At 43.2% G+C, this 24,841-nt stretch overlaps 2 protein-coding genes across 14 annotated transcripts in view; both read right to left on the bottom strand.

Moving 5' to 3' along the window:
• Positions 1-167: 167 nt before the first annotated feature.
• On the bottom strand, positions 168-7,838 carry LOC114803349 (neuroglobin-like). Its single transcript, XM_029002863.1, has 5 exons — positions 7,490-7,838; positions 5,447-5,554; positions 4,556-4,676; positions 1,953-2,033; positions 168-762 (listed from the first exon to the last, which is right to left on the bottom strand). Exons 1-5 carry the CDS (start codon positions 7,636-7,638, stop codon positions 682-684), a joined length of 540 nt encoding a protein of 179 aa, XP_028858696.1. The 5' UTR covers positions 7,639-7,838; the 3' UTR covers positions 168-681.
• A 2,640-nt stretch (positions 7,839-10,478) lies between these two features.
• Positions 10,479-24,841, bottom strand: part of LOC114803339 (pleckstrin homology domain-containing family G member 3) — a 46,567-nt gene continuing 32,204 nt past the window's right edge. For 9 of the 13 annotated variants that reach the window (XM_029002843.1, XM_029002844.1, XM_029002848.1 and 6 more), the window contains 15 exons: positions 23,306-23,375; positions 23,122-23,168; positions 22,788-22,938; positions 21,192-21,323; positions 19,697-19,879; positions 19,509-19,601; positions 19,184-19,270; positions 18,951-18,984; positions 18,730-18,825; positions 18,617-18,649; positions 18,414-18,451; positions 17,819-18,163; positions 16,989-17,093; positions 15,121-16,642; positions 10,479-12,710 (listed from right to left, as the gene is read on the bottom strand). In XM_029002843.1, the coding sequence (XP_028858676.1) occupies positions 11,839-12,710; positions 15,121-16,642; positions 16,989-17,093; positions 17,819-18,163; positions 18,414-18,451; positions 18,617-18,649; positions 18,730-18,825; positions 18,951-18,984; positions 19,184-19,270; positions 19,509-19,601; positions 19,697-19,879; positions 21,192-21,323; positions 22,788-22,938; positions 23,122-23,168; positions 23,306-23,375 (3,808 nt within the window). In that variant the 3' untranslated portion in view covers positions 10,479-11,838. The remainder of the gene's footprint in view (positions 12,711-15,120; positions 16,643-16,988; positions 17,094-17,818; positions 18,164-18,413; positions 18,452-18,616; positions 18,650-18,729; positions 18,826-18,950; positions 18,985-19,183; positions 19,271-19,508; positions 19,602-19,696; positions 19,880-21,191; positions 21,324-22,787; positions 22,939-23,121; positions 23,169-23,305; positions 23,376-24,841) is intronic. The other 4 variants (XM_029002851.1, XM_029002846.1, XM_029002852.1 and 1 more) reach the window with 4 other exon arrangements.

Here is a 24,841-nt window from a genome sequence, read left to right as displayed (position 1 = left end):
TTCTATATGAATAGATTACATCAAATGTGACCTGAAATTAGGAGCAATGATTTACCATAAAAAAAAATTATACATCCAATCGTATAATGAGACCAGTGCATTTAAAACAACCCAAGAAAGATTATTGTAAGTTATTGCTATGTGATTAATGGATTCATATAAACAGGTTTGATACGTATGCATCATTTATTAAAACATGCATTTAAAACATTTTTTATGCACTCTGTATTTACAGCTACTAGCTAAATAGAATACATTGTTAAAAACTCCTTTACTCCAGAGAAGTACAGTGTTTATACTCCCCAACCAATCACTTTTACACATTTTATACAACACTATTTTCAAACTAAGCACTAAGAGTGGGGCTTCTTTGCTAACATAAGATCACATTCTTTAATGATGTTTAAATTCATCCAGAATGGGGAAGGAGCATGAGTGAGAGCTGTCAATCACTGCACTTAGCAACAGTATTTTCTTCACCGGTCAACACAAAATACTCTACACTGATCAAATTACAGCCTGCATTACAATATGTTGTACATAAGAACCATCAAAACTACCAAAACACGTATTACAAATATCAGTGACTGGAGTCACTTCTGCCGTCTGTGGTGGGCGTGGCAGAATCAGGCTCGTTTGGACTGACTCAGGCTCATCTCCTCCCAGCTTGGGCCACAAACACTACGCCACACCCTGCTTCTGTTTTTTCTCCTCCTCTGCGTATCCCTTCTTCATGGTCCCAGTCAGGAACAAAAACAAGGCCTATAGGTCAACGAGACAAGAGCAAATTCACAGATGTGACCCCTTAAAAACAAAAAATAATAACAATAATAAATAAAAAAAAGAACATGACTCTTAGACACATTATTATGTCTGTTTAGAAAAGCACGAAATGTACTTTGTTTACCCCGAGTACATTGGGATTTTTTAATATGCATCTAGAGGCTTCTCGGATGGGTCAGACATTTGGTCAAACTCTTAAATTAGCCAATTTCCCTGAGCCATTTTTATCATTGTTGGAAGATAAATATAAATAGAAGTTGCACCAATATTAAGCCTTGGGTACAGTACAACAAAACAAAAAGAAGAAAAATAGCCTGTCTTTTTGCAAAACTTATTTGAAATCTTGTGAGAAAATATCATATTTGGTGGCATCTACCAGTAGTTATTTTTGGACCACAGACAGGAGAAGACACCACTTAAAAAATGGCATTATGGTAATACTTGACAGGGCTATGCAATATATAAATAACATGTAGGTAATGTGATGACCATTCATACGGTCACATTTTTCGAACTGGCACTAAGCACGGCTCTATGTGTGGGGCTTGCTTGTTTGTGTAAAGTCAAAGGCACTCTCAGGATTTATAGAAAATAGATAAGTCAATAAAGAACTGCTTGGTAGTTATCTGTATCTTAGAGAAGATAAAACTACCCTTTCTGGTGGTTTGCAATTCCTGAAAAAAAAATCATTCATTGTGATTTTATGAAGAGAAGCGCAATGACTGACCGTTGTCATGCATTCCACATCCTCATTGTGGAGGTTTTAAAACAGTCAATAAACATCATTTAAGATCACGATTTCTTTCTTGATTTATCTATTTCCGGAAATCCTGAGGACGCCGTTTCATTGGCATACAGCCAGCTAATCAAAGTAAAACCATTAACGTTTCTCATCGTGACTTTCGAAACAGATCTCATAATAGTGGACAGTGTGGTAAATGTCATTTAAATGTCTGATAATTGTCATTTATAGGTCCCAGCCATGGGCCAATAGCTGTGTCCGATTTACCCACATTTTCTGTAGGGTCTTCACCATGAAATCCACTCGCCATGACACAATTTCCTATCAAGTGGACTTTGGTTCCTTAACCCAATGCCCCAATAAAATTTACATCCGGTCAGCAGCACCCACACATAAAACCTTAATGAAGTAGGACGACTGTTGCTACCTTCCAAGCTTCTTCCAGCTCAGTCGTCCAACAGTCGGTCAGGATTGGCTGGATGGTTCGAATGAACTCCATCATCAAAAGCTGCGAACAGAGCGCCACACAGAGCAGGGGTTCTTTAATGATAATGAAAAAAGGTTGTGGCGGACAAACAGTAATAAATAGCATTGTGGGTCATAAAAATAATAATAATTACAGCGTGCACACCTCCTCACTACTTTCACTTTTAATTAATCCTCAATTATTCACAATAACGCAGGATTGTGAAGATGACTCAACGGTGGAAGATTGATATATCAGGGGTGAGAAGAAGAACCTCCTCTCGACGCCTTAGCAACCACCGAGCAACACGCAAACCCACCCCGGACGATGAGAAACAGAAGACCCGAAATGAAACCTCAGCACAAGTCGTTGGACAAACAGAAGCACGTGATGAAATCAGAACAAACACTATTAGGTGAAGCCCATCTGCTCACAAGCATCCAATCTTCTCAGAAAGGGCTTTGGCCGCAACCCCCTCCTTAATGAGTAATTAGGGGACGTATCTGCTGAAGTGCCCTCACACCCGAGCCACACCGGGGTTCAGTGATGAGGAGGTAAATCGGGATGCGGAGGAAATTTCACGGTTGGTGCTGAGGCAGCAGGTGACGTTTCCCAGTGTTGAAAGGGACCAGGGGCTTAATGAATATTGCCATGCATTTGAACAAGCATTTTAATTCAAGGCCTATTTGCTTTGCAAATGTTCATGAGGTGTCGCAAAACAGCAGGACAACAAGGACGCTGAAGGGACACCAAATTGGACTTCCTGGTCTAAACCAAGGAAACAGAACAATGTTCTTCTGGAAGCTCATGGCTTCCAACCAGCTCACGTTCTCCAAAAATGGTTGGCTTGCTTTAACTCCTGTCAAGAACCATCTAGAAAATGACATTAATGTAATAATATTCATATCAAGTAATTTTATTTATATCGCACCATTAAAAACAATTGATCAAAAGTGCTTCACATAATCCTGTAAATCTATATATGCATAACAGAAAATATGAAATATACATATACAAAATAGACAACTACCTAACAAAGCCTCAGGACATAAATTAGTTTTTAGCCTTTGACATTTAAAAAAAAAATCTCACTTGGTAATTTGAACCGGCTCAAACTGCGAAGGTTTCTGTACCCTCATTTCACCAACCTTCAGCCCACAATACTCACTGATTTTTACAATTAGAGATGATTTTGCAAACGATTATTTTGACCAACATTCTATTCACAAATATTTTAAATGTCTACTTATACATTTTTACTTATGCTTATTAATTTTTCACATCTGAAAATTAAGACCTAAAATAAAGAATACTGGTGTGAAGTCAAGCTGGACCAATGCAGAAACGTAGAGCTGTGTTGCATAAATTACAGAAAGCTGCAGATTCTATTGTGTGTGATTGAGAACTCACTAACCTAATAATTACATTTTAACCTACAGATTCAATTTAAACATATTCAGCCCTAATTAACCATACAGTTACACTCTATGGCATGCAAAATTCAGTTGCTCATGGGGTCCCAAAGGGGTCATATCTCGGTAGTGTAATTTTTATTTATTTATTTTTAAAATACACATGATACTTCACTAATCATCACTGATTTCAGATACTACGAACCAGTGGATTAAAAACCAAGCACACAATACCCTTGATAAGATTGGAGGAAACTTCTGCTGCACATTCCCTCATTTCTTTCAAACTAGTAATTTGCTTTCCACTTCGTGCAACAGATTGGCCCCAATACCTGGCATCCCCGCCGTGACAGTGATTTCCTCTCCTATTTCTCCCACCTTCTTATGCCTTTTTTGTGGCCTTTTTTCTTTTGTGCCTTTCCTTATCATGGCACTAAATTGCAAATAAATCATCTTTAACAGCTTACAAACCTGAGCCAGCGTAGACGACCAGGATGACAGACCACCAGAAGACTGCCTAGGATTTCTACAAATATCAAACATGTTAAGGAGACATGGATGCCCTGCTTGTTTTTCCCTTACGTGTCTGCATTTGTACCAAATGCTTCTCCCCTCCTGCAGCACAGAGACGTTGGGGGATGTACCTCGATCTAAATAAGGGGGGTTTCGAGTGGCCTGTAACAGAACGACCCGAGAGGCTGATCTGCTGCTCGGAAAAAAAAACACGACACATGCCTACGAATTAGTTTCGCATGAGATACTTTAATCAAGAGCATCTTCTAAACTGTGGTGTCAGTCCACAGGCAACGATAAACCGTGACTTATTAAAAACATGAAGAACACTGGAAATTAACTGTAAATATATATTTGTGTGCATATATATATATATATATATATATATATATATATATATATATATATATATATATATATATATATATATATATATATATATATATATATATAAATATATTATATATAAAAAAACTGCGACATCTATGACGTGTAAAGAACTTCTTGTACGATTATACCACGATCATTATTAATGCGCAGCGAAACACAATAGGCATTCAGATGTATTTAAAAGAGATCCTCGCCTGAATGGGAGTGGACAGAAAATAATTAAGTGCAGTGGAAGGGAGGGGCGCCTACCATGTAGTACTTGGGTATGGATTTGTAGTGATAATGTTTCCGCCCCAGATCGAAGGCGAGCTGCTCCAGACGTTCCGGCTGGTTCAGTCTAGCTACGCTCTTTTCTATGAATGACATAACCCTAATGGGAAAAAAAGATAAGAAAAAAAAAAAAAAAAACACAGTCTCATTAAGCCTAATGGAGGCTTTGAACATAATTATATTTTACAATACCAAGGTTAATTGCAACATGCGCAATTTGAACATGTCACATTTACCATTGCACTTACCATGGTTACCAAACAAAGGCTATATGGCACAAGGTTATATGGCCAAAGAGTTTCTATTAGTGTTCCATTCAAATTGGCCTCACCAATTAGTCCTTGATTTCCAGAGAATCGTTGATGACATTATTGCCACAATAATGGCAGCTAAGTGGAAAGGGAGAAAATATTGCACACTGCTGTACCACTTTACAGGGACGGAGACCTTTTTAATACGTTCTAAAATGTAAAAAATCGAGATAAGAAAACAAACTTCATAATAACAACACATGCATGAAGGAAGCGCTTCCTGTTTGTGAGCCGTAATCGTGCAGCGGAGGGTGTGCAGACACATTTTAATGTCCACATCATCTACAAAATTGTCAGTTGAAGCAAGGGGTCTTAATTCTGGAGGCTTCCTACATTATCATTCAGAAGTCGAACGTGATGTACATTATCTAGATGATAATAAATTATTTAATAATTTGCTTTTTTTTGCGGTGAACTTACACAGGACTATAGAGTTATGAGTAAAATATTGCTGCTCAAATTAAATACATGACAGCGTATGTGCAGGAAAGTGGATAAAATATATATATTGGCTGTAATTTGTGAACAGAGGAACACCACACAGCGCCGGATTACTGACCGGAGGCCGTGAATGCGAAGCTCCTTGCTCACTCGTAGCATCTCTAGGTCTTGGACTTCCCGGAAGTTGAAGAAGGCATTTTTGCACTCAGGATGGCTTTCAAACAACCTGTCAGAAGCAACCAGTCATTAGCGGCTGAATTCTACTCGGACCAAAAACGTCAGAAAGTTACCACGCTACACATGCTTTACACAGACAGACAGATAAATGGGTAGATACACAGATACATGGACAGAGATATAGATCGATAGACGGCGATTTATGCATGTTTGCTGATAAAACTCCAAATAGCCTTCAACCCAGCCTGGCTCAAGGACACAGTAGCCGTAAGTGACATCTGAACCTGTGAACCTTGGCCGGTCATTAGGTTGGCAGGGCAATTTTTTTTACTAGGCAACCACAACCGGTCCTCATCCATGACCACAGGAATCCCTCTGGAGAAGAATCAATGGCAACGTAGGTCCGGATTTTTTCCTTCTTCGTTCTGTTGATGTCCATATTGGACATACATCTGGGATGTATGCCCCCCCTCCACCTGTTATTAAGCCAAATGGATGGGAGTAAAACATCTTTGCACTTTCCATTACCAGAAATCACCGTGACCCATGGAAATGCATGGAAATTGGATCGCGGCTAAAGAACGTCCCCCAAAGCGCCGTCCTCTGTAAGCCAAGCCCCTGCTGGACCTACACCTCTGTCTTCTATTATTGATACAGCCATACCTATTTTGAGGCCAAGGAAGTGCTCGTTCTGCAGAAATGACACGCTTCCTGGCGAGAACAATGGTCAAGATCAACATCCTATAAGCTGCGTCCAACCCTGGAACCCGTCAGAGATAAAGGACGTCAGGTTCACTGCGTAACAATGTGAGGAAATCACAGGACATCGAATTCAACAGATTAGTTCTGGGAAATGATGGCCAATAGACAGTGTGTTGATGCTCAAATATAATAATAATAATAATAAAAGATGTATATTACAAGTGGGTTGGAATTTGAATACAAACCATTTTCCTTCGATAGTACTGCAACATTGTGGACTTCAGTGACGTTTTTGGTCTATTTTTCCCGGCGGTAACGTGAACGAAGCTTCCATTTTCAAATCATTTTTCGAATCAAACCACACCATTGTTGGAAACGTCCCTTATTATTGTCCACGCGCCGCCATTGGGACGCCGTCCCCCTCCTGCACCGCTTTCTCAATAAGATGCTCAAGACCTTTTGTTGAGCTATGGTCGACAGTGATTTATCCCACGCGCTCCACATTGAATTCTGAACATTGATTTCTGCATAGGTCTTATTTGACCGTGCCGTAAAATGATTTGCGCTCGGACCTGTGACTGGAAATCGTTACAGAGGCCCTGCGCCGGTCAGCCAGGCCCGGTGACTTTTACAACTAAGTGAAAAGTATGCGAGGTGTCACACGGAGGGCATCTCCCCCGAACGCATTACTTTTAATTAACGGCGTCTGCAAGGCGGGCTGACCCCCGCTTTCACCCCGCAGGACTTCACCAGGAACTGGGCAAATTCCGCTGATTCCTCACCTACAGCGAGAAGCACACAATGCGTACAAGCTTTTCCACGGCAATTTCAACACCGACGCGTTGTTTAAGCACGTCCAGATCCACCACGGCTCACCAAACAAGGAGAGGCCTGTTTCACCGTCAGCCCTTATTGTTGTGGACACCTTTTACGTTTTTTTTTTTTTTTGAGGACGTCTGGAACTTTTATTCAGACGAGATCTGTGGTTTAATGATGACTATAAATAAATGCATGTTCTAATTGGATTTAGTTTACACTGACAAAAGCCCATTTATGCACATTCATAAAATACATGAACACACACATAACACACACTCAGACGTCCTCTCTTCCAGCTCTTTTGAATATTAAAATGATTTTAGTTTTATTATGGGAGCGACAGTAGAAACACACACACACACACACACACACACACACACACACACACACAGAAAAGTTCTTATCACGACGCACCGTCAGGTTTTTTAACTCCAGGTTTACACCAACGACCCATAACTCTCACCTGACGAATATGATGACGCCGGTTTTGGACGCGTCGTGCTGCACGTGCTCCCACGACTCCTTGATCAGCTCCTTCTGCGGCGCGGTGAGCTTGACCAGCGGCGCGTCGTCCCGGCTGTCGCCGCTCAGGTCCGACGTGGCGCAGCCCATGTCGAGCGGCGGCCCGAACTCGGCTTAATTACCGACTGAAGAACGGACTCTTTCTGCAGGCGGAGACCCGCGGCGCATCGTCAGGTGCGTCTCGCGGAGAAGGTCGGGACAGGAGTGAGCGGAGCGGCGGCGGCGCGCGGACGGGGCGGGGCGGAGGGGCGGGGTCAGACGGAGAGGGAGGGGCCTCCGATCTCCGGAGCACCTGCGGGCACACGCACGTACGCACGTCGCAAGGATGAACCGAGGCCACAGTTTACCTTCGTAGTGTTTTTTTTTTTATTTAATGACAAAACCACTGGCCAATTAGCGCATTAAGGGCCTATTATGGGGCGGTGGTGGCCTAGCGGTTAAGGAAGCGGTCCGTAATCAGAAGGTTGCCGGTTCGAATCACGATCCGCCAAGGTGCCACAGAGCAAAGCACCGTCCCCACACACTGCTCCCCGGGCGCCTGTCATGGCTGCCCACTGCCCACTCAGGGTGATGGGTTAAATGCAGAAGACAAATTTCGCTGTGTGCACCGTGTGCTGTGCATCACAAGTGACAATCACTTCTACTTTATTCTTGGCAACGCACAGCATAAACAGTGCGGTTCAGATAACTGAGAACCTGAAGCCTTATATCAGACTGACCAATCAACACACAGCATTTCAAGAGACTGACCAATCAAAACACTGCAAGAATTCTGACATTAGGCCTTAAGAAAACTTCCTTCCTTCCTTCCTCTTTAGTCACTTGTTCACTATGCAGTGCAGTGGATGTAGGGAACCAGCCAGGATTATAAGAAAATGATGGCTGGTGCTCTACGTAGCGAATGACCTTTCATTTACCAATCTGGACCAAAGTGTCCCCTGCTTTCTGGTCTCCAACTCACACACCAAGGTGCAGAAAGCAATCATTTATAAAGCGGGCACGTCCTTTGTGTGCAAATGCCCAATTTAATACTGTGGCCTGGATATAAATCATCCACAGCCCCCTTCCACCCCCAACCAGTCCTGAACGCTGGTGGCATTTAGGCCTGTTTATGGAAAGAAAAGACTCCGCATTTTTTGATTTCCCCTGGGAGTTGCATTATTGTTGACGTTACCCCATCAGACTCGGGATGGTTCTAAGTTTGACGATTCTGTTAAAGAGATTACTTTACTTCACGAGGCTTCCTCATCCATTTTTGGCTAAAGGATGTCAGATGATGCATTCTAGTCAAACATTATATTTAAACAGGAAACTGTGTCTGTAATGTTAATAATGTGAATCGGATTTTATAACAGCAAAATGGTTGATTGATGAGGATGTCCCTGTCTGGGAAAAAGAAACCTGAGTAAATGGGAACAGAAACATTATTGTCGTTGGGTCGGCTTACAAGTGCACACGTGATGTAAATACATTACGAACAGGCACCAGGACAACTGGACATGTCCACCACCACGAAAAGACCAAACAAAGATATAGCTTGTGGATGACTGTTCTACAGTGGCATACGACCGTAGAAACAATAAAGCCGTTCTAGTCGCCCATGGCGCTTAAAACCATACTTATGAATGTGATCATGTTTTGTTTGCAAATGTTTCATGTCGACTGAAATATAAGCAGATTCTAAAAAAGGTCATACATGCCTAGAGAATTTTCTGCAATAAAATCCCTACAAACATAGCTTACTGTGGTACTGTGCGACGGTAGGCTGTCACATTAGCAGAAAATTGAATGATCTGATCCTATGTTTTCAGTAATGCATCTCTGTCCTGCTTCTGCATAAGCACATCCTCCACTGATGCAAATTATGTTTGTTTTTGTGGTATTCATATCCAAGCTTAGGAGGGTCTTAGTAAAATACTGCGGACATATTGCAGTCCCAAAAACGTTTACTTTTAAAGATGAAATGTCATCTAGGCCTTCATTTTCATGTAGTAAATGTAGATCCATTTATATGAATTATGTGACACTATGCTTTCTGAAACAAGGCTACAGGAGTTCATTTCTCTTCCCCAAAGTCCCACCTTGGAATGTACACATAGGCCTAGTTTCAGATTTCAAAGCACCCATGGGCAGCATAAATATGTCACCTTGAGGAGCAAAGGTTACTGCCCCCTTGACCAGACAACGCACCCCTGAAGGTACAGCATATATTATTTACCAAGCACATAGTATTTACCACTGTGCTACTGTATATTTTACAACCTCAGCGTCCTCCTTAATCAGAAGGTTACCCGTTCGAATCCCGATCCACCAAGGTGCGACTGAGCGAAGCACCGTCCCCACACACTGCTCCCCGGGCGCCTGCCATGGCTGCCCACTGCTCACCAAGGGTGATGGTTAAATACAGAGAACAAATTTCGTTGTGTCACCGTGTGCTGTGCTTCAGGGTTTTGCAATGACAATCACTTCACTTTCTCTTCATAGGCCAAATGTCAGTGGAGAATCAAGGGTACACAATATGTTCAATAATGTAGCAGCTATTGGAGAGAGAGGGAGAAAAATTGTCCAATTACATTTATGGTTTCATTGCAGGTAAGTATGGGGAGATAGTACAATATTTTGTGGCACACTTTTGTCCTGAAAGCATAACTTATATTAAAATACAGTAAATAATTTTCCTCATGGGACAATACTCATCACTGCTGATCTTATTGGCACATTTGAGTACTGGCAGAGGTATTGCACTAAGCCATGAATCAGAAATCAATGACATTTCACAGACAAATTGCCTCAATTGAGAGCACATAGCCATATGTTCTAAAAAGTCACAAGGCACTCTGTAATTATGCGGAGGGGGGGGGGGGGGGGGGGGGGGGGGGGGGTTACTACACACGCAACATATTATATTAAAAAAAAGCATAAAATCCAAATCAAGTTGTCTTGGTTTTAATATGGAATGTACACTCGCTCTAGGCAAGATAAAGTTAGCATTTTGCAGCACCATTCAATAACAGTGTGCCATCATATATTTCACACACGTATATACACAGACATACATTTCATTTATATATAAAGACAATCAGTTAACATGTGTAGAAATTTACACCGACTTAATAAATAACACAGAGAGATCAACGTGTACAATCACAACAGAGTGGCAACACACACAGTGGCTGAATTCGGGATGATTATAACGAATTGAACTGAGCTACGACGGAATTCAGCCCCATGCCTTACAGTGGTCTGTTGAACAGTAGTAAACAGAGGAACAAGTGGAAACCCTGGCCTACCAAAAGAAAATTTGCCTTCGGAAACAAGATGCCTCTTAATCCCACAGTAGACCCACGAGGCTCTACACATCGCGAACCTCACTGGAATTTCAAACGCCCTTTAGATCAATTGGATGACCTACCGGCTTCTCCACAAAAGGCAAATAGTCATTTGACTGCAAAATCGACAGCATTTAAAAAAAAAAAAAAAAAAACAAACACAAAAGTGCAAAGAAACTACCAGCCAACAAATAACTCATTTAATTTTAGTCCGGGCCACGTCAAATACAATTAAAATTGATAATGGGCAAATGGTAGGTACGTTAATGAGAGCACTGCTTGACCATCGGTGATTGGTGAGGATTTTAAATAGGTCCGCAAGTATGATGTCTGGTCAACTCTGCAGTTATATTAGCACACATTAATAAGGAACAGGATCCTTAACTGATGGCACTGGTCGGCTTCGGCCGTCCGATATTACGGGGTTCCCATCATAGGCGGCACAACATAACATTTAGTCTTGACCCCTCCAAATCTCTGCCCACAGCTTCACCAACGACAGCAGCTCAGGCTGCCGCTAGACAGGTATTTACATTTATGATATTTAAAAGTTGAGATTTATCAAAGACAAAACAGACACCTGTAACGTCATATTTACAGTTTGTGTTACATTTGGGCCATGAAAACTGGTCGACTACTTTCATAACTCCGTCATATACAACCAGAGCCAAATCCTTTTGTTGACTGTGCACACAGATACAGCCGGTTTAAGAAGAATTCTGATGTGGTCTACAGGAAAGGAATCACAGATGCCCTACTGTACACATGAAGCAAAAAGCCCAGAAGAAATAAGAACAAAATATATAGATACATTAATATTATTTGTAGCTTTTGGGTCTAACTTTGCAATTTACTTACACAAAAAGTAAGAGTACCACCAAAATAAGACCACGCCCACAGACATCTACAACGTTTCGCCTTTTAAAGACAGAAACATAGGTGAGCCACTGAAAAGAAGAAGCTATCGCAGGTTGAGGAACTTTTCTCGCAGGTTTTTCACCACGCCTTGTTGACTCGCCTCTGCCTTTTTGTCGATTGCGGTTTTGGGGGCGTCGTCCAGCTGAATCTTTTCCAACTCTTTCCCCCTCACATTCCTGGGGGTGGGCTCAGCCTTAGCGACCCCCTCTTCGCGCAGCTTGTACTCTTCGGACTCTTGATAGGCCCGGCAGCGGTCGATGACGGCCATGATGGAAATCTTCTCTCGCGTGGTCGGCGAGCGAATCTGCACGTACTTGTCGTCGTGGTCCTCTTTCTCCGCCCGCGGTTGCGCGGCTGGCTCGGCTGGGGACTTCTCCAACACGACCATCTTTTTGTCATTGGCCAGGGTGGCCTCTCCAGATACGTAGTAGCCGCTCCCGACCGGGATTTTGTTCTCCAGCTCGCTCAAATGCAGACGACTCAACTTCTGGTCTAAGGAGCCGGTGCGATGCTGCCGAACGTGACCTTCCTCGGGGTCCGGGTTCGGGTGGGGTCTGTGGGCCGTCGACTCGCACACAAGGCTGGAAGAGTAGCTTGATCTCCTTCTCAGGCCACCATCTACCATTTTCTCAGGAACCGAGTGGCTCCGACCCACAGCTGCCATGTGGGAAGCAGCAGCGTCCGAACTGGCGTATTTGGAGCGCAGCTCGCGGACGTCAGGCCAGATGAAGCCCTCTAGGGGTGTAGGGCTAAGGGGGCTTTTAGCGTGAGCCCGTCCTGGAGACAGGACTCGGGGGCTTCCTAGAGAGCTTGGTGTCTGAGCAGGACTAGGTGAACTGCCGTGCGCTCTTGTGTTCAGTCCTTGTTGATTCATCTTGTCTTGTGGTACCAAGGAGAGGGTCAGGCTCGTTTTATCTGCAAGAAACACAAAAACATTTCAGATTCATCTGGAGAAAAGGCCCAAACTACAGGACACCTATCGACCGACCTAAAGACAAGGGTCCCCTTGCCTGAGCCTCGGGTGCAATTTAAAATTGGGGTCTCTAAAGTCCACGCCGTGTCTGCTGTTGAGGCAGTAGCAGTGCGGCTCGTAACTTTTTCCAGCCTTGTAATGAACGCAGTTTACATGCTTAAATGAGAAACCCTATTAAAATCTGTGTTCTGTAGCCCAAAGAAAGGAAAACAGTGAACCGAGCTCATGTTCATGGGAGAGTACCACCAAGGAATTCTCTGCATTCCAAGAAAGGAGCGCAAAAAAACCCCCCCAAAAAAACACAGTGCTTCATTCTACCACAGAAATAATGGAATAAGAAGACTTGTAAGATTTACCAATCAATTACAGTCAATCGCTTACATTTAGCTGCTTAAAATACAATGGCAGATTTCAACTGGCCAAATCAGGGCTCTGACATGGACCTTGCCAACATTTTACTGAAAGAAAAGGTGTTTGATGAGTTTCAGGAATTCCAATAATAAATGAATTAAATAACTGCAAGGAAGAGGAAGTGACTAACATGAAGTGATGAACATTGTCTTGTGACAATATCACCTGTCAGCGTGAGGACAATCAGCATGTGAACGGTCAGTTCTTGGAAATTGGGTTGTTGGAAGCTGGGGAGTATGGGACGGCTAAATGAATGGTTTTAATTTAATGGTTGTTCACTGAATTTATCTGGATCAATCTCTCATCTAGATTATCTTTACGATGTCAGAAGAAAAAAAAAACAAGGCAAAGCAGGGGTGGCAGCATGTCACACTCCTGTCTTCTCTCCACCACCTTAACTTGGACAATTGGGGATGGATTCAATCAGTCCTGAAGGTTCATGCTGAACACTTTCTTATCATTCACTCATATTAATGAGCATATTTTTATGACTACAATAGTGAACAAAGCAGCCATGAAGGTAAATAGAGGTGACTATTCATCAAACATACTTCACTTTCTCCTGATACAACAAATACTAAATATGTTTTTTGCATTGGATTCTACAAAATGGCTCCATCTTACACAGTAAAAAACCTGAGTTGATTTGAGTTGATTTTAACTCCATTTCACATAACATTTGGTCCCAATCAAAATTAGAGTAAAATTTACTACGGCCAGTGTTGACTTTTACTTTTTCCACTTAATATAGAGTGAAAAATAACACTGAAATGTGTAAAAATATTCAACACAGAGGTTTATTCACACTGTTCAAGTAATATGTTCTTTTTACTCCAAATGTGTATATCATTTTTTAAAATTTTATTGAATGAATTTCATAATTGATTCGTTGTGTCGCGCGGCGCTGAGACGTTTAATTATTTAAATAAAATTTTTTAAATCATTTAGTTGAGCGTGGAACATACTCGGTCTCTCTCGCGCACTGATGCCTGCAGAGAAAAAGTATGTAGATGAAAGATACAAGGCCATATGGGTCATAATTCGCCGGCATTTAATGCCTGGCTTTTCTGAGAAAAGGCGTTGAACAGCGTTTCTAACGCCTGTTACCTGACGCCGCCAGGTGTGACGCCTGCTCTGACCAGGCGTCACACGTGGTCTGTTTTAGCAGACGCGCCCCTTTCTCCAAAAAAAACAGTGAGCTTGTCAGTCCACATGGCAACAGAACCCCGAACCGCCATGGTGCCAATGAGCAATGCACCATCCTCACACCCAGCTCCACTTTCACGTTGTGTTAAAAGCAGAGGACACATTTCGTTGCGTCACCATGGGCTGTGCTGTGTTTACAATGACAATCGCTTCACTTCTTACCTCTGCTTCCCTGCCATATTAACACCATCTGAGCGGCTGTTTTCTGCAGCAGGCAACATAGCCTCAAAGTAAATAGCAAGCCTGATCCAGGAGCATGTGGACATGCATATTGTTCTAGCAGCTCAGGTGTCTTTATATTTAACAAATTTAAAGCATACATATGTGTTTTTTATGATCTGGTCCACAAATTAAAATGTCAAAGCCAACAAACCCAAGAGCAGTCCTGACATAATAATAAAAAAAAAAAAAAAAAAAAAAGTGATTGTCATTGTGATACACAGCAGCACAGCACACGGTGCACATGGTGAAATGTGTCCTCTGCATTTAACCCATCACCCTTCGTCAACAGGCGCCCCAGGAGCAGTGTGTGGGGACAGTGCTTTGCTCAGTGGCACCTTGGCGGATCGGGATTCGAACCGGCAACCTTCTGATGACAGGGCCGCTTCCTTAACCGCTAGGCCACCACTGCATAATTATTACAATTAATGCATTTAAATCACTGTACCCAAATGGTTTACTCCTTGTGGATAACAAGGTGGTTTCATCCCTCGTCTGGAATGTGAAGTGTCCTACCTTTGCTTTCTTTCTCTGGGTTCTCTTCGAGCACACAGGGCAGGTTCCTCTTGCCAAGTATGCTCTCAGCATCTTGACTCCTTTGCCTGACCACAGGATTGGAGCACTTGATGCGTTGGCTGTACTTCCGTGCCAGGTGGAACACCTTGTTGTTCTGGGCTGATTCAGAATCACAGTCATCGGGTTCTCCTCTTCCCTCCTCCATGTCTGCTTCTGCCCTTAACTGAATAACCCTTGGAACCGGGACTCTGAGGAGCCTCCCTTCATTACTCCAGGGCTGCAGAGGCTCATTCAGACTTGCAGTGCGCCAAACACCTTTAGGCCTTTCCTTGTTGGGCGAAGGAGAGCCAGATTCCTCAGTAATGGTGCTCAGATCAGACTCCTCATTTACTAGTAGTGGGTCAATGCGCTCAGTATCCATGGACCTCGTGGAGAACTGACACCTCCTGGATGGGCCAGGACTGAGCTCCTTGAGTTTCTGGTGTCCCCTAGCTACTGCCTGAGATTTGGTGACCTCTCTCTCCATCTCCTGCCACACCTTGATCATGTCAGATGAAGGAATGAACTCCTCGTCCTGGACAGAAGCTTCCTTCAAGCTCTGTGACCTGGTTTTACCAAGCTGGGAATAATTTGTGGACTCTTCCAAATCTGAATCTTGTTTTTTGCTGAAGTCAAGAGAATCGAAGGAAGCGCTGAAGACAATGTGGTCTCCGTCTGTGGGTGTTGATACATTTACAACAGAGGAAGCAAGCAGCAATGAGGAGACTTTCTTCTCCATAGATTCATCTTTGGGAATGCTGTTGAGCCTGGTCACGGAATTCCGTACAAGACCAGTGGGAATGTAGGTGAGGCTCTCTCTGCGCTTCAGGCCAAAGCTGGCATCCTGGTGCTCTGCGTTTTCATAATAGCTCTTGATCTTGTCAATAAGCAGCTGTTCTTGCCTGGACAGGATGGAGTCTCTTCTTCTGTAGATGCTCCGTTCTGCCTCAAAGGGGTAGTCATCCCTGGGAGAGAGGAACGTCTGGTCTGGTCCTGCCAGGATGTCTTGAGTCACTGAGATTCCAAGGGCATCGGAGCTGGTGCTATTCAGCCGCTGCCCTCTATCTTGGGCTTCTCCACCTAGGCTAAGGATGCTACCGGTCCTGCTCGGCTGACGCGGGGACGGACAGCCAAGAGATCGTACGTCATCGGCGGCAAGGCTGCTCCTGCGGGTGTGGCATATAAAGTGTTCAGCAATGGCACCAGCCTGGTCCAACACGGAGGGTGGCAGTATACTGCTGGGCTCTCGCTCTGGTGACAGAACTTCAGCTTCTCCCTCGTCTTCATCCTCTGACGACAGTGCGGGAGTTTCGTCTTGCTGCGACATTGGGAAAGCCTCCAGAACCTGCTCCTTTGCATTTTCTAAATCAACCCTGTGCTCAGCATCATTCTGAGAGCAAATAGGTTCATCAGATGCCTTGATGGCCGTTTCAGCAGGCGCTGCAGTGGCACTTATCTCCACGTCTGGCTTGTCCTCCGGGCCCTACAATGAAGAGAGTATCTGAGTATCTAGCTGGTATATCTAAATGGTTGGTCTGGTCCACAATCTAAAATGTCAAAGCCAACAGTAGTCCTGACATAATTATTACAATTAATGCATTAATTCCACCACTTCTGAAAGTTCCACATGCCTTCATTTATGTTTGTGAATGCAATTTTTATTCATATGTTCCTGCAGGTTCTGTCAAACCCTTTGAGACATGCTGTATGTGATTATGGGCTATATAAGAAATAAATGTTCAGCTAAATTGCCATGATCATGACAGCACTACCCCAATATACCCCTCTTTCAAAAAGGCCAACACCAGGACCTGTAACTGAAGCCTTACCTGCTCAGGTGTGCAAGTCTCAGTCCTGCACGCTTGATCTTCTTTACCAGTAGACTCGCCATTCTCCTGTTTAAACTCCCCCACTACATCATTCCCATCCTCATCCTTGTGGGGGAAAAAACGATTGGATATTAACAGGGTTAGTGTGGACTTGCACACATTTACTCTCAAGATGCACTCATCAATTTCAGTCAGTCAGTCGGTTATTGACACACAACCACATGTACACTGAAACAAAAATGCCTTTTGAGGTAAATGTGCAATATACTGCTAATCAAGCCGCTCTAGGCTATTGATTTAACGTCACATTACCATGCAACCATGTGTGATTACAGTGCACACGTCTCACACAAGGAGGTGTGTAAACACTTCTCACACAATGTCATGCATTATGCATCATTAGAGAAGAAGCGCATAAGAGAATAACATAATTACTACCACAATTACATTTAGATTTCTTTCCAGGTAAATCCAGTATTTAACAAATCCTCGACAGCACGAGTAATGCTTGGTAAATCATCATCACGTTTTATATCGTCATACGTTTTACAGGTTTTTCTCTTGACGCTTCTCCATTTTGAACTTCAGCTGTAGCATGCAATCCGAATGTCAGCCATGATGTCTTCTGAAGCTTCAAGTCCATGAAGAGATTAGTTGCAAATAAGGAGCAAAAAGAGAAGCTCTCATGCTTCAGAAATGAACACGACCAGGAACACATGGCATGAGAACAAGGTCATTTGATGCGTTAGTATGTTAAGCCATTGTGCCAAGCTCAGTCAATACTTGGACAAACGTGGCGAAAGAAACCCAGTGGTGGCAGAAAGCCTCACCGTTGTGAACCCCATGGAAAGCAAAGCCCTGGCTCTATAATGCCAGCAGGAGATGGCGGCCAGCATGGAGCTGGCAAAGTCGGCTACCTGGTCGTCCTCCATCAAAATATCGGACGGGTCAATTTCCTCCATCTGAATTTCCTCTGTTATCGGGTCGCTGCCGGAGGTTTGCCCAGACCGCAGCTCTTCACTGGGGATGAGTCTCCCAACTGAGTCTGCCTCCTCTTCCTCCATGCTAGGCCTCTCGGTTTCAAACTCGCCTATGCTTGAGGTCAGTGTGCTGATGCTAGCGGCGCGCTGCACGGGCCTTGCGTTCCCTGGCAGGGCGCCGTCACTGTCAGCATGCTGGAGCATCAAGTCACAAATATTTCATCTCATCATCACCAGTCTAAAATGTATATTCCCCCTGTTAGCATTGCAGGATGCATCGGTTTTTAACATGCACAGTTCTTTCCTCTGCTGCACTTCAGCAGCATCCTTTCATGCAGATTGCCACCTTCTCAGAGTGCGAGTTAAAAGCTAAAATTAACCCCATGACCTTCAATCTTGTAGAATAGCTTTTTCAATACACCACGCATTATGTGTAATAGCTCACCTTCAGAACAGCTGAAAGTCCCGTCCGTATTTCACAGCCATTGAGAAGAAAGCACAAAACTTGAACTTGACAATGTGAAAAATGAAACACTCTTTTCATTTAGTAAAATCACAGTTAAAAAGTAGGCAGAGGGTTCGCCTTTGGTGTCATAACCATATGGGTTATATTAGGTTGAATTAAATGAGCAGTAATTCAGCTCTCACCTTTGGTACTCTTCAGGATCTGTTTGCTGGGTTCTGAGAAAGGGAAACTGAGTGAGATGCTATATCATCGGTGGAGTGTTCGCATCGGTTCTCAGGAAATGGCAGAATCTCACCTGACTGCCGTCGCCCCTGGCGACCATTGGGGAACTCATCTGACTGGCAAGAGACGGCCTTCTTCATTCTTTCTGGGCTGTAGCGGTACTTACGATCTGCCAGCACAACACAACACAAGGCTGACCAATCCGGAACCACGACAGATAACCATTTCCTGGCAGATGGCTTCTATCAACCAGCTGTTCTCAAGAAAAATGTTAAAATACATAATGACACTTACATATGGAGTCCATTTCCAAGATGGCCTCCTTTGCCTAAATGGAAAAGTATCATATGAGTGGGCATCCCTCTTAGAACTGTATTAAATATGAATCTCTTCTTATAAATATACAAATGATCTCATCCTTTTTGGTAATCACTAGAACTTCTCCATGTGAAGAAGGTGTTACTGGTATTCTCTTGTCTCTGTGGGAGCCTGCTGAGTGGATTGATATCTCAAGGGTGACTTTGTACCTTCTGAGGAATGATGGCCTGGTGATTTTCCAAAATTAGTCTTTTAATGTGATGGGTCCAGAGCTTTCGCTCCTCCACGGTCTTGGCCTGAACGTGAAACGAATGTCAATGAGGTCTTGAGCTTATGTATGTTTTCGTGTCATGAAAAAATGGTGTTGAAATATCTGTTTGTGTTTAACTGAGTAATGCTGTCAATCTGAAAGAGATGGAGCGTTTACGATGCATCAGGATATTAAGAACATCTTCTTTTTATTCAAACAGGGGAAGTGAGATGCCATCTTTGACAAGCTGAGCTGTAACAACACCATCCAAAGTTGTCACTCACTTGCACTGTGTGGGGCTGCTTGGGATGTTTATAATGAGTGACACTGAAGCACAGCGAGTCCTTGGCACTCTCGATTAACATCAGGGTGGAACACTGCAAGCACAGAGACACAAACATGCAGCATTCGTGCTCATCCTCATTCTCAATGACCGATTTTATATATTGGTTTTCAGCTCTCCGAATCTTACAGTGATGAATGTTTTGTAGACATAGTGTTCCCCTCGTCGCTTGGTTATAAGCAGCATCCGGTCAAAGAGGAAGAGGGTGCGCTCGTTCTTGGCACGGTGGACTCGGAAGGTGCCCTCCAGCACAAGCTCCCCGTAGGTGGTCAGATCAGGTCCCTTCCAGTTGATGAGAAGAGACTGCACCTCCTGCATATGAATGAAATGCATTAGAGAAGACTTGTCTCCTTGTTGCCGGAGGGAAGGAGAACTGAAACACTCTTTCTGATTATTTATCTATTTTTTTATTGGTTTGCAGTGCCGCAGGGCGCAAACACAGCTGTTAGAAATATTTGGGTACAAAGTGTACAGTTTCTGATACAAATTCCATTTGGAACTTCATAAAAATGTGTCAGAATTAGAGCTCCCGTCTTCGGAATCAGCCTGAATTAAGCATAACATCACTTGTCTGCCGTTTTCCTTGCTAACGTAGTTTGGAGTCATCGTACCAGGACTGAAGGTTTGGTTACAATTCCCATACACATGGTTTTTGTGCAGGCCAGATACAACTTTTTCAGGCAAAGAACCTCATACAAACAGTGAAAAATTGAGATGAAAATCTCTCCACTAATTCAAGTATTAGTCTTAATATCATATCAAGGCTAAAAAAAAGAAGAAATGGAGGGTTTGAATGAAGTACTTTCTTTATTCCACACATATTCATTGATAGTATTGCTGAATTACACTTAACCCTGAGTGGCTCCAGGGGGGGACTGTCCCTGTAACTATTGTAAGTCGCTCTGGATAAGGGCGTCTAATAAATGCTGTAAATGTAAATGATTAACTGATAAATTGGATTTTATGTGTGACACCTTTATTTGTAGGCATTACGCACTATGTTAATGACTTCTATAACTTTTCCTGCTGTCTCACTCTAACCTGTAATGGACACACATAGAGCACTATTTCCAAGCCGCCGCTAAACACATAAATACACTGGTCAAATAAAAAAGAAACATGACATGTGATGTATTAACAGGCCAGGCTTTAAATGAGGAAGTAGAGCACATGAGCTCTGTCAATCATCAGGCTCCTCCCAATTCACAAATTTCACAAAAACGTCATTAAAGAGCACACTATTTTTAAATAGTGTAACTATAATGACTACTGATTTTTTGTTGGCTTATGTCGGGGATGTCAATGTAAAATTCAAAATAAATAATTACACAGACAGAATTCTATGTCCATATCTATTTATATCAAGCCTGACCCCAGCGAATAAGCCCCTCACTTAGCTCTTCTAAGAGCCAGTCTGAAAATAGTGCCCATGTTCATAACAACTATGTGTGTGCATTACTTTGAAATTTGGGTCTATTAAGTTCTTCATAAGTTACAATGGAAAAACTAATCTAAAAAGCGCTAAAAGGGATGTCAACCCACCACAGCCTGCTCAAAAATAAACATTTCACTTCCTCTGGATGTTTTTGTGGTTGTGCGAGTGTGTGTGTGTGAATCCCCTAACCTGCAAGCGAACTGCGTGCTCATGCTTCCTCTTCATGTCATTGATGTACCATCCAACACCAGTCATGGTATAGATAGCTTCCTCCACCACCTCATAACCATCCTCTTCAGGGTCAAAGTGCTTAGCAATCTCCTGTTCAGAGACAATAGGACAATTTCAGTAATAATTATAATATTCATGAGGACGCTCACAGGAACAAAAATTCCCTGAAATGAAACACAGCTTGAATCGGAGACGTCATTCCAAGCATGTGTTCAGAAGGTCATTATAAGGTGTTAGGTCCTGAACACCCACCGCGTAGGTTTTTCCAAGTGGTAAGTGGCTTGTGTGAGATGTCTGGGCCTGCAACAGTGAGGTCTGATCCAATCCCACTGTGGCTATGAAAATTGCATGATGCACAACATGACTGGGCTGCGTCTGATCAGCAACATTTGCTCATCTTGTTCAGAGAGTAAAAAATAAAAAAAGGGGGGAGGAAGTGAACTAAGAGCACAACGAGGACTGAAGCCGTGTGCGAGAATGCCACGAGCTTGCAGCATGCTTCCGCGATTAAAAATCTTTCAATATAAAGAACACAGTGAGCTAAATGCATAGATTACATTAACAGATAATACAAGCAAATGCAAGTCACCACATGTACTTAACCGGTGACTGAGTTATTGATTATTGAGCTGCTGATTTTTACATTAACTGATAAGGACTGCTGCCCCAAGGGGTTTCTTGTGTTGAAGTGATTGTCACACGTGATACACAGCAGCACAGCACACAGTGCACACAGTGAAATTTGTCCTCTGCATTTAACCCATCACCCTGAGTGAGCAGTGGGCAGCCATGACAGGCGCCCGGGGAGCAGTGTGTGGGGACGGTGCTTTGCTCAGTGGCACCTCAGTGGTACCTTGGCGGATCGGGATTCGAACCAGCAACCTTCTGATTACGGGGCCGCTTCCTTAACCACTAGGCCACCACTGCCCTACTGTTGCCTTCTTTGTGACCCAGTCTATATTGAAAGTGAAAGTGAAGTGTTTGTCATTGTGATGCACAGCACGGCACGCGGGGACACAACGAAATGTGTCCTCCGCTTTTAAGCAGCACCCCTTGGTGTGCAGCGGGCAGCCATGACAGGCGCCCGGGGAGCTTCGCTCAGTGGCACCTTGGCGGATTGGGAACAGGCAACCTTCTGATTACGGGGCCGCTTCCCCATGTTATTTGTTATACTTCCTGTTTACCTGCCATTTATCTCACATTTCTAACCAAATAACTTTTCAGTATTGCTTTCTTTTTAGAATTAAGTATCAAGATTCTATATTTGCTTTCTTTTTGCTCGTTTGCTTTGAGCACAAGGCCGTGCGATGGTTCAAGAACAATGAGACGGTCCAACGTCCCAACAATTAATGCTAAAAGCCAATAGCTCTTGTTGGGAAATGCATATTAGATATATAACTAATGCAAAATGATGTAGAGAAAACAGAAAATGAAAACATTTAGCCATGAAATCTGCTAAATTTGTCATTTAAACCAACTATTTGCTCTAAAATTGATTGGAATGTTGCAGAATTTTCCAATAAAAAAAAAAGAATAAAGTGAATGAACTTGTACCTGCAGTAGCAGGTGGTACTTCAGGATCCTCTGTACAGGCTTCAGCAGGTACGAGCCCAGCGGCAGCGAGCGTTTTAGGGCAGCCTGACGGTCTCGGAAGAACTTGGCCAGGATTTTATTCCGCATGCACTCAGTCAGAGCTGCCACCGAGCTGAAGAGGGGCAGAGGGGGGGTACAGCAGCCGATGAAACGTAAAAACACCGCAGGACTCGGGACAGCCTGGTCAAATTTGAATTGCAGGTGGAGGGAAGTGCACACCACTAGGTGGCGCAAGCACATCAAAGGTCACAGCTCTCAGCAGGCATCTAGACAGCAGGTTATTATTAACACTTACTTTGGGTAGTTAGTGCAGTACTGTGTGTAGATCTCAAAGTACTCACTCTAAAGAAACAACAGGATATGAGAATTATGAAACACGCATAAAAAAACATAATTAAAGGTCAACAATCCTCACTCGGTTGCTGTGTCCGGTGACATTACTCGAGGCCACGCCGGTGAAAGGAGTTAAAGATGCTCACCTTGAGCACAAAGCACCGGGCGATGGCCACGGGGTCGTTGTCACACATGTCCAACGCCTGCAGCAGCTCACTGGGAGGAGGGGGGGCACAATCGGTGAGGGAAAGAGTACAGTTAGTTTTGGGGGAAACGGAGCACTGGGAGAATCTTCCTACAGATTCCAATACATCCTCCATTCCAACCAAACCAAACCACCGCAAATTATAATAATAATAAGATAAAAAAAAACATGCAGCGTCAGCACATCACTGCAAACCCGCTCGCACTTACCATTCTGGCCAGAGAAATGGGGCAAAAACGTTCACCCTCCTTCAGACAAACACAGGCTACAATAAAATAAGACACCTTTTTATGCCTACAATAAACACAGCTTGAGGTCAAACAAGCAAAATCAAACATGGCCTGGACTGTCTGGTGAAAAGACGAAAGAAAATAACTAAAGGTCCCTCATCGAATGAATAAGTGAATCAGATGCGAACAAACACATAAAAAAAAAGATCAATAGCATAACACTGCAGCGCCATAATGAATCTGTGGCCAGTGGCACTGACAGGCAGTCCGATCTGAGTAAGGACAAGCAGAGGCATGGGGGTGGGGTGTTCGCCAGGGCTTCAGGGTTAAACTGAATACCCCCAGACCCCCAAAGCGGGCAGCTCCGGGATGGACACACAATGACAAAGGAATCCTGGTTACAGAGTTGACTCAATGAATCATGAATCTAAATGATTCAGATGTGAATTTATACAATAAAAATGTCAAAAAAGTCAAAATCATTATCATTGCAGGTGCAATACTAAGTGATGATGCAATATGCTGATGTCCACTATCCACTGAACGTGTTTATCACAGAAGAACTAGGGAAAGACCAAAGTAAAGAAACGCAACAATTTATGATAAAATTCTGTTTGGAAAAACATTTTCAATTCTATTTTGCATGTAATATTTTCTGTGCGGCTACACGGACATCATCATCGTATCGTAGACAGCTACCTCACAAATCACTGAAAGAGGAATGGACTGTACATGCTCAGGTCACTCTGTCATTCCAACCAAGCTATACGTCTAACACAGCGGCTCTCAAATTTTAAGGATGAGTAGCCCCTCCCAAACAAAGTCGCTCTCCAAGAACCATCATTATGACTGGTATTAAAACTAGTCTACGAAGAGGGCAGATTTATTACTATTATAATTATTATTGACTGTCATCCATATTGATGGAGTGAGGATATTTAGATATTAAGGATATAAGAATAATATATAAACTGCATTTAAATATGATCTATATTATAAAATATTTTCTATATTATATATAATATATAAATAATATTTAAACTGCATTTAAACACACAGCAGCAGCATGTTAACAATAATGTCAGACACTCCCAGCCAGCACCACTAGAGGAAGCCCATGTACAACAGTGTGTGTAGTGGGGTGGTAGTCCCAGGTTCAAACCCCACTTACTACCATTGAGTCCCTGAGCAAGACACCCTGAGTGTCTCCGGGGGACTGTCCCGGTCACTACTGAATCTGAATAAGT

Source organism: Denticeps clupeoides, chromosome 14, assembly GCF_900700375.1.
Source record: "Denticeps clupeoides chromosome 14, fDenClu1.1, whole genome shotgun sequence".
Classification (NCBI taxonomy): domain Eukaryota; kingdom Metazoa; phylum Chordata; class Actinopteri; order Clupeiformes; family Denticipitidae; genus Denticeps; species Denticeps clupeoides.
The sequence above is the reverse complement of the archived record's forward strand: the minus strand, read 5'-3'. Positions and strand labels throughout refer to the sequence as shown.